Source organism: Dermochelys coriacea, chromosome 17, assembly GCF_009764565.3.
Source record: "Dermochelys coriacea isolate rDerCor1 chromosome 17, rDerCor1.pri.v4, whole genome shotgun sequence".
Taxonomy (NCBI): Eukaryota; Metazoa; Chordata; order Testudines; family Dermochelyidae; genus Dermochelys; species Dermochelys coriacea.
The window spans coordinates 25,080,244-25,090,201 of record NC_050084.1 but is presented as its reverse complement, the minus strand read 5'-3'; the positions used below and the strand labels follow the sequence as shown (position 1 = coordinate 25,090,201).

General features: G+C 47.8%; 1 protein-coding gene across 2 annotated transcripts in view; it reads left to right on the top strand.

Moving 5' to 3' along the window:
* Positions 1 to 370: 370 nt before the first annotated feature.
* The window catches only part of STX1A (syntaxin 1A), a 313,611-nt gene continuing 304,023 nt past the window's right edge, over positions 371 to 9,958 (top strand). For both annotated transcript variants that reach the window (XR_006276192.1, XM_038376188.2), the window contains exon 1: positions 371 to 464. Coding sequence is in view for 1 of the 2 variants with exons in the window: in XM_038376188.2 (XP_038232116.1) it covers positions 435 to 464 (30 nt within the window). In the remaining variant the exon portion in view is untranslated. The remainder of the gene's footprint in view (positions 465 to 9,958) is intronic.

Below are 9,958 nucleotides of genomic sequence, written 5' to 3'. Positions count from 1 at the left end.
ATCCTCCCCACCCCTAGGTGCAACCCCCCACGCTAGCACCCCCCCACCAAGGGTAAATCCCCCCCACCCCAGCACACCCCCACCACAAAGGTAAATCCTCCCCACCCCTAGGTGCAACCCCCCCACGCTAGCACACCCCCACCCAAGGGTAAAACCCCCCCCAGGTGTAGCCACCCCCACCGAAGTGCAACTCCGCGCCCCAGTGTATCCCCCTCCCCTGCACACTCCCAGATGTGACCCCCGGGGACCCCCACGCGCACCCCAGCTGCCCCAGGGTCCTCGGCAACCCAGGGCCGGTGCCCCCGGCTCCCCGCTGCGCCCGGCTGCCCAGCCCGGCTCCGGCGCATGTGCCGCGCCTCCTCCCCCCGCCCCCCAGATCGCGGCCGGAGCCGGGGCGGCAGCGCCGAGCCGAGCCGAGCCGGGCGGAGGCCAGCATGAAGGACCGAACGGGGGAGCTCCGCGCGGTGAGCGCCGGCCGCGCCCGGTGCTCTGCGGGGGGCGACCCCCGGGGGCTGGTTCCCCTGGAGTGAAGTGGTGCGGGGTCCTGGCCCCTCCTGGGGAGGGGTGGGGCTGTGGGGGGGAGCTGGTCCCTCCTGGGGGAGGAGATGGGGCCGTGGGGGATGGAGGGAGGTGGATGTTGCTCTCTCACCCCCTGGATCCAGGAGAGCAAGAGTCATAGCCCTCTAGGGAGGTGTGTTGTGTGTTGGAGTTGTCACCCCGGATGCATTCAGGCTACCCCCCCCCCCCAGCACTCCTGTAGCCAGGGGGTGGCAGACCCCAGCACCCCAAACTCTGACAGCTCTGGCAGATGGGGTGGTGAGGGGACTGTGTGTATCTGGGTGGGGTGGGTCTGGCATTCCTGGAAAGATGGAGGTGGTGTGAGAGGAAGTAGCTTGCACTTCTGCAGTGGCAGGGGTGGGTGGCCAGGGAGGTTTTGTGAGTGAATATGACAAACAAGTGATCAAATCCTAAACCCGCTGTGAGTTCCATCCGTTTCCGAGGTTTGATGTATGGGGATCATGTTAAACCCTGCCCTTGCTGGGCTTGGGGCTTGGTGGGTATGTGTTTGGGGGGCGGATGTGTTTGGGGTGAGAGGGGCCTGCATTGGGGGGCTTGATGTGTTGTGTCTGCATACAGAGGTGATCTGAGGTTTCTGTTTTGTGTGCTCTGACAACGTAGAGCTTGACATGGCAATGAAGTATTATTGAATGTGACACGCTTGCTGCAGGCCTGGGCAGCTGATTTGCGTGAGAGGCTCTGAAACACTCGCGGGTCCAGAAGAAAGGCGCACTTGTGTGAGTGGATTGTCTTGACTAGAATAAAAAGTCTCCCCACACCCCATATGGCAAAGGAGTGCTGTGTAGGTTTTGATACCCTCTAGGGTAGGGGCAGCATACTCAGGGTAGGGAGAAGAGATGTGAACCTGTGGTGAGAATGTGGGGGGTTTAGGGAGGGAAAGATCTTGCAAGAGGTTGTGTAAGAGGACTTGACCCACTTGCAGGGGGTGAGGACGTTGTGTATGGGTCTGAAAATCTTCCCAGGAGCTGTGGCAGAGGCTGGCTGATGGATGTTCTGGTGAGTGCAGATCGACAGGAGGTTGTAGGAAGGGATCTGATTACCCCTCCGGCCCTTGAAAGGGATGTGTGCATTGAACACTGGCTTTATCCCTGAGCCCGCCTTGTGAGGCTGTTTTACCCTGACTTCCAGAGAGCTTTCCTTGGCTACTATGTGACTGTTCAAATCAGTTGGGCCAGGTTTTATTTCTGGATGTCCTTAATCAATGGACCAGGGTTTACATTCAGCAGCAGGTCTTGGATGTCAGTGAGCTTGCTGATGTGGGTGTCCTGTAATATCCTGGAATCATTAAGTGTATGTATCACTAGCCCATGTAAGCACTGTTCTTGTCATCCTCCCTCTTTGCCCTCTGGTTTTTGCTACACCCATGTGTTGCAACTTGTATTCCCACACTGCTACAGTTGGAATCAATGCAGACAGACCCCTTGTGCCCCCACAGAACCCCCTTGAAGTTAAGGGTCCATCCATGTGGATCCAGTTGTAGATTGGGCCCTTAAATGTAAGCTCTTTGGGGTAGGAACTGTATCTTTCTGTGAGTTTATGCAAACGGAGCATAATGTGGCCCAGATCTGCCCTTGAGGGTCTGGGCATTATCATGTTATAAATAGTAACACCATTAACCCAGATTTTACCGGACTCTCTGCATCTCAGCAGGCATCTTTTGTCTACATTCTGGGGAGTATTTATGCTTAGTTACGCTTCCTAGCAAAGGCATCGGCTTCAGAATGAAACTGAACAGGAGTTGCGGAGGTTTGCCTTCGTAACGCTGCCTGGGGGCTACTGCCAAAGTTATTCTAAGAAGCTGCAGCAGATCCCAGTGACAGGGAAATTAGAAATTGGGAGTCTATACAAGAGATCTCCCAAATGATTCCAGATATCTAGACTGCTTCCTTTGTGAATTTCATACAATTTCTCCTAGTTTAATTGTCCTTTTTGAGATCTGTTGGTATTTTGCTTTTCAGGTAATTGTAGTTTGATATTATGCTTTTAGTTGCTATTTAATCCAAGTGTACATATTTAGTTGTTTAACTCCTCATAAATCAGTCCCTCTGACCCTTACCACAGTTCTGTTACTTTTTCATTCTCTCTGGTTTGCAGATATTGTTCAGATAATGAGGAACCAAGAGCTGCATAGTACTGTAGGTGCAGTGTCACCAGTGCCATTCAGGCATTTTTTGCTTTCTTGTTTCTGGACCTGATAGTTTGCAACTGACGATCCATTGCCACCATATCAGACATTTAATTTTCTGTTCACTGTTGCCAGCGTCCGGTGTATTCTGTGAACATGGAATTGTGCTGCAGATCTCAGCTTTTCCTGGAGGCGGGGAAAATTATGCTTCTTGCCTTTGTGGTTGTGAAGGTAACTGAAAATGTGACACCAGCATAACCAATGTCAGGTTGTCTGCTTAAGTTTGAAGGCAGCCTGGAACAGTAGTTCTGAGAGACGTGAACTGGCATATTCAGGTCAAACAGAGAGTTGATTCTGAAACCTAACAATGCTACATTACGGGTAGGCGTTAGCTTTGTCGTTGTTGGTCATGTTAGAAGAAAACACTCAGTTAAGCTGCCAGCCACTTCCCGTTCCTCACCAGTTGCCACAAGCCAAGCAGCTAAAACCTCCAGGTTTCTCTTGATAACGTCTATGATGCAGTTACTCATGGTCACCAAAACCCTGCACTTTGGCACATGAAAAACTGAACATGTGGGGACAGAGTAAATGAACTTTGACTATCAAAATAAATAACACAAGGGCCACTGTCTAGTAGCAACGTTTATATCCTGGAAGCCCTTCAAAGGCCCCAGTCAGGATTGGAGCCCCATCGTGCTGCGTGCTGTACAAATGGGACAATCCCTGCTGCTGAGCCAAAAAAACATTGTTTTTGTATGTCCTGCAAAAATAGTGGTGATGCTTGTGCGCAGGCCTGCCTCTTCTGGAGTCCTGAGTTCAAATGTGCAGCTTGGTCAGAAATAAGAATGAAGTAGGTTAATCATAGTTTTACAGTGATAGACACTAGTACAGAGCGACATTCCTGCTACTCCCCTCTCACCCATATTTTGAAATTAGCAAACTGGTGCAATTAGCAGTTTCTGCTCTAGGAAGTCCAAGGACTAGAGTAGATGGGGAAGGGGGAGGGGGGTCAGGGTTGAAGTCCACTCTCAGAGCTGTGATTGGTGAACTCACTCAGTGCCTGTCTGTACAGTCTCTGCTGCAGGCAGTTCAATTTAATGTACGCTATTTGAAACATGTTAATCCCAGAGAGAGAGAGAGAGAGAGAGAGAGGAATAATTTAGGAATGATACAATGGGGTTAAACCTAGGATGAATAGAGGAAAATGAAGAAAAGGAAAATGTAGGCTGAGTGCCAGAAGAAAGTTGTAATGGTGAGCTCTGTTAGACGGTGCAATTGTCTCCCAAGGGAAGGGGTAGCTGCCCTGCTACTTCAGACACCTAAAGCTGGGCTGGATGGAAAACTAGAAAACGTACAGTAAGGAAGTCTCTCTCTTTTCTGTGATTCTGAAACAGAAAGGGGTGGGTGTGTGTGTGTGTTGAAGGGGGAGGGGGATGAATGAAGGAAAATTGCAGCCATTCTATTCACAGAAGCAATTGGAAAGCTCCCAAGCAAGGGACTCTTCCTCCATGTACAGTGCTGACTGTGAAATAGATTTGAAATAGAGTTTTAAATAAAGTAATAAAGTCACGTAAGTGCCCTGTTGGCAGCCACTAGCTGGCTGAGGAATGACACTGGCAGAGAATTTAAAATATTCATTTTTAAATATTAAAAAAAAAAAAAAAAAAGAGAATGGGCCATTCAGTTTCTATCCTGCTGTGTTACTGGTTCAGCAACTGAATGACATAACCATAGCTTAATGTTGAACGTCTTTAAGATTGTAAACATGAATGTCCTGCTCCTGACAACGACATTCCAGCAGGACTGTGTCTCACTGGGACCCCTTCTCTGCCAGTGTCATGCTGTGTGTGTCTTCAGCGAGATGGCTGCTACCAGGTGTATGCTCGGAAAAAAACATCTTTTATTAAAGCCTTCAGTTGCAGATTCTTTCTGTTCTCTGAATGGCACGAAGGGCTTCACATCCTGTGAATGTCTGAGCCAAATGGGAGCAGGTCTCCTTTAAACACCTGTGTGTCCCTAAAAGACAGTGTTAAGTCCCTGTGGGTTGAGAATGGCTAGAGATGGAAACCCTAGGGCAGTGAGAGGTGAAATTTCTGTGGTAGGTGCAAACAGTACGTCAGAAAGACAAAGCATGACAATAATGTTCATTTAAAGAAATGATAAAGGGGGCTCTATTTGGGGCGATCTACTCGTTTGCTAGTGGTTCCTCTAGGTCAGTGTTTCCCAAACTTGTTCCGCTGCTTGGTCAGGGAAAGCCCCTGGCGGGCCGGGCCGGTTTCTTTACCTGCTGCGTCCACAGGTTTGGCCGATCGCCGACATGGCAGGTAAAGAAACCGGCCCAGCCCGCCAGGGGCTTTCCCTGACCAAGCGGCGTCGCCCCCCTGCTCTAATGAATTGAGCTTAGGAGGGAGCTTGGCTTTGCTTTCCTGTACTTGAGATGCAGGTCTTTCTAGCCAGCCTCATTAATAATCTGGGCCAGTTTCTTCTCATTTCATAGTCTTGTAAATTCAACTAGTAAGAAGATGAAAAAAATGGCTTTAATCAAAGCAAAGGAGAACAGCACAAGGCTGCCCCATAGGCTGTAGCTTTGCATTTTAATGGGATACTTAAAATTATACTTGAATTTTAAAATTTAAAGTGCGAATCCTAGTACTTCCCTTCAGTGTTCTGGGTACAGTGGCTTTTATGCCGTCTAACACCCTGGGAAGGGAAGGGCACTGCTCACAGAAGAATGGGCATTTGAAACAATCAGGGAATGGGAGATTCATGTATCCCCTCAGAGCTAAGAAATTTACTCTAATGTGAAGAAAGAGTCAATTGGAGACCTGATCTTGAAAGGTTTTTGTACTGACATCAGCCCTGGTGTAAAGAGATTGAAAATCCTATTGAAATCAGTAGGAGGTGAGCCTGTTTAAACCAGGGCTGAATTTGGCCCTTGGACTAAAGAGTAATAGTTGCCTCTCGATCCCATCTGTTTCCTTATTTCTAGGGTTAAATTCAGAGGTGCATGGGCGTCGCCAGTGAAAGGGGCAGCTGCTGACACAGTCTGATTCTTCCTCTGGCAGACATCCTCGGGAAGTGTAATTTGAGCAATTGGCCAAATTCTGAGCTTGCTTGAGAGCCAGAAATCCAAGATCTGAGAGTCCCAGGACTGCTGAATTTGACTGGTTGCTTAAAAACCATGGTACAAGCTGCTGTGCTCTCCTGATATCGCCTCTTACCTGTTGCATCCCACCGTCTTTGAGATTTCTCCAAATACTCCCAGGGGAGTGTTTGGGCAGTACGACCCTTGGAACAGCTAGGTCTTTTCCTCTTCAAAGAGCTGTATCTTCTTTAAACTGCTCTTTTTCTTAACAATTCCTATCATTGCAGAATTGTACTGCCATCCGTGCAGCTCCTCTGGTGGGAGTGCTAGTATAGACCAGCCACTGGCATTCACAGCATTTTGTCATCTAGATGGGCCTGAGTGAGGCTTGATGACAGTGAGAAAATGTCTATGCTGGTGCTGCCACTTAGATGACTGGAGATTTTCAGATACATGCTAGTGTAGACACAGGCTATAACACTTCCTGCAGGTGTCATGGTAATATATCAGGCCATTTGATCTCATTATTATTGCTTTAATTTAGCCTTATTGCAGCTGCTTTTATTCAGACCCAGGCCTGTGGTGGGGAAACTAGCTAGTATTCCTCTGTGTGACGTACTGGGCACAATCCAGACTAGTTGGAGGCTGTAGTAGCTCCCACCTGGGTCACTCACAAACAGCCTTCCAGCATGCAAGCTACACCCTCAGTGACTGTGTGTAACTGCAGCCTGCCAGCTGCACCCTGGTTCTCACCAGTGTGGGTTACACTGCAGGGTGACCCCAACATATCCCCAATCCTGGATCTTCCTCCAGACATGTATGTCCTGTACTTCCCAGCCCTTTTCTGGACAGTACAGGTATATAAAGTCCATTATTCCTTTAAGGGAAAATATGGCAGTTTATTACCTTAAATTGTTACCCAGACACTTGAATTTAGACATTCTGAATTAGATAAAACTGTTTATTAAATACAAATAGAGAGTTTTTAAATGGGTACAAGTAATGAGGCATAAAAGTCAGAAATGGTTTTAAGAAAAATAAAGATAAAATGCTTACTAGTATCTGCGTAGGGAATTATTTTAGTTGCAAAGCACACTTTCTCACCACATGCTCCAGCAGATTACTGACCAGACTTTCAGATCAGGATCCTTCCCCCCCAAGTCCGACAGCTGTTTTCTTTTGTCTTCTCAGGTGCAGAGAATGAGATGGGCAGGGGAAGAGAGAGGGGTTTCTTGGGGTGTTTATCCCTCCTTTTTATAGTTTCAGTCACCCTCTCAAAAAACCTTTCCAGCTGAGAACTGGGAGACATAGAGTCTATGTGGAAGGATGTTCCCTGCTGGATTTTTTCATCTGTTTGAACGTCCTTTGTTTCCCTTTGTGCTTGATAAATCTGTTGACTGCTTAAAATGCAAAGTAAAGCAAGCACACGTTCCTTTGTTTAGGACAGACCTGTCTGCTGACTTCTGCTTGGCGGGGCTGTTGGGTTTGGAACATGGGTTAATAACATCGTCCAGGAGGATTTAATAACTTCACATACATGTTGCCACCACATTTTACCAGGACAATACTGACCAGCAAATTATGAGTTTCAAATGATACTTTACAAGGCATACAAAGATTATTGCAATAGTGTGTAGAGTGTGAATACAGGGATGTATTCCGTCACAGTATGTCTATATTGCAATCCAAGAGTGTGACTGCATCTTGTGTAGACACACAAGATTCTAAACTAGATTCTGTCTAGCTAGCATGGGTACAGGAGCAGTGACCCCATGGCAACAGGCACTTCCATGTGGGCTAACCTGTGCTGGAGTGCACACTGGCCTAGATTCACTGCTCTGATGCTCGAGCTAGCAGGCTTAAAGCTAGCTCAGATATGTTGACTCAAGCTGCAGTCACACCCTGTGACTGCAGCATAGCCAGATTCTAAGGCAATGAGTGCTAGTCTACGCTACACAACACACAGGTTTTGAATTGTGTAGAGTCAGGTTAGCTGACAGGTTGACCATGGGTTTGGAGTCAGTGTAGACCAGCATTGTGTCTGCTAATGCTAATTCAGCCTTGGCTCTGTTGATTGCAAAGTCATGCTTAGCATCATGTCAGCTAATTTGATTCTTCACATCTATATTCAAACATGGTAATATTTTGTAGTTGGAGGCCGGCCCTGACCGTCTCTGCCTAGCCTCCGTAGGCCTGGGCAAGTCTGTCTTTCCTTTCAGTCATTTCTTCTCGTTGTGTCTGACAGGGAAATTGTGCTGAGGCTGGAGCATGGGGGTTCTTTGGAGATGAGTCCAAGTGGCCATTGACCCCTGTGGACCTTTCCCTCCTCTGACTCTGAGAGTAGGAGGTGGTGCGTTGGAATTATCATGCGGAAGTTCTCTGGCCCGTGTTAGACGGGGTCAGACGAGGTGATCATCGGTCCCTTCTGGCCTTGGAATCTATGAAATTCGTTCTTGTGTCTCTAGCACAGCGCACTACAGCCGCCAGAGTGAAGTTTAGAAACCTGGTCCCATGTAAGCGCTATTCACTGTGATCTCTTAAAATGCTGTATGAAGCCATCAGTTTTACAGGGGTCTGAATTCTGCACTGATAAAATAGTGAACAGCAGGAATTCAACGGTAGAAACTCAGTGCAGTATAAATACAGGAGATATGAACCTGAATGATGGGAAATCCCTTTGAGCAACAGCAAAAATCAGCAATTTCTCCTAACTTAATAACATAAGAACTCCACAGTTAAAGTTGTAAGATAAGTTCCATTATAAGACTGATTACTGACAACTTCCCTCAAGAGGTCCTTTCCAAGTGGAATTCTCCCTACATGCATCCGATGAAGTGAGCTGTAGCTCACGAAAGCTTATGCTCTAATAAATTTGTTAGTCTCTAAGGTGCCACAAGTACTCCTTTTCTTTTTGCGAATACAGACTAACACGGCTGCTACTCTGAAATCTCCCTACATTGTGTCCTGCCGTAGGAGGTTTTATTTATTTTTTTTAGATTGAAGTGAGATGGGAGAGAAGTGACTTCAAAAATCAATAATTTCACTTTTGGAAGAGAGGCATCATGCTTTTTTGGCGTTCAGCTCAAAAATGTCTTAGTTGAGGAGCTTCATATGTGCTGTGCTCTCTATACCTCAAGGAGAGCTATGTGTGTGAGGGTATATTGAACTCACTGTGTAGATAATAAAAGCTAATCATTGGGTGGTGGTGGGGCAAGGGATAGGGAAGCCTGGGTTCTAGGTGAAATCTCTACAAACACTTTACTGTTTGTGAAGAGTCTCCCACATATCAACAGGCGCAAAGTGGGAGATGGTGTGAAATGCCTCGGTAGCTGTTAAGCTGTGCAAGACCAAAGAGAGCAAGAGTGGGCTAAAATTTCTGTGGAGAATATTGACTCCACAAGAGTCTTGACCATTCTGCTTCTCTGCTCCATACAGTAGGAACTTTCTGTACAGGAGACATTTGCTCACCCAGGATATAAGAGAGTTAAAAAAAAAAAAAAGAAAATTCTCAAACATGTTAAGATGGATTCAGAAAGGGTGTGGATGTGTTCTGGTGGTTGAGCGTGCAAAACAGGGTGGCTGGCTGCTGAAGGGCTGGGGCTAGCCACCCTGATTACAGAATGAGCCTTACCTTGTCCTATAAAGAGCTGCAGTGAAGGGGAGAAGAGTAGGAGGCTCCTGCTAGGGTGCCTGACTGAGGGAAAGGTTTGGGGCTGGAAGCCAGACCCAGAGTGCTGAAGGAAGGCTGAGTCTGGGGGTATTGGGCCCAGTTCTTGCTAGAGACCCTGACTGGGAGGATGGAGCCTGGAAGCTAGGGGTTGAGGAGGGCTGAGCTCTAGTCAGGTAAAGCCTGAGAGAGTTTGAATTGGGACCTAGCTCTGGGAAGGAGGACTGGGGACTGTGTAAAGGGGGAAAGCAGATAACTGGGTTTGGGGCCTGGGATCCCAGTGTGTAAGGACTCAATAAATGGGACCCCAGTAGGGAAAAGTTTAATTACCTGTGGACTGTGAATTAAGGGGCCCTGAGTAGGGGAGAAACTGGTGGTAGGATACCACAGAGTGACCTCTGGCCACAAGGAAGTGCTCAGGAGGCAGCCAGCCCTGTTACAGCATGGGACAAGGAAGCAGGAACTCCTGGCTTCCAGCCCCAGCTCTGGCACTTGGGGCTTT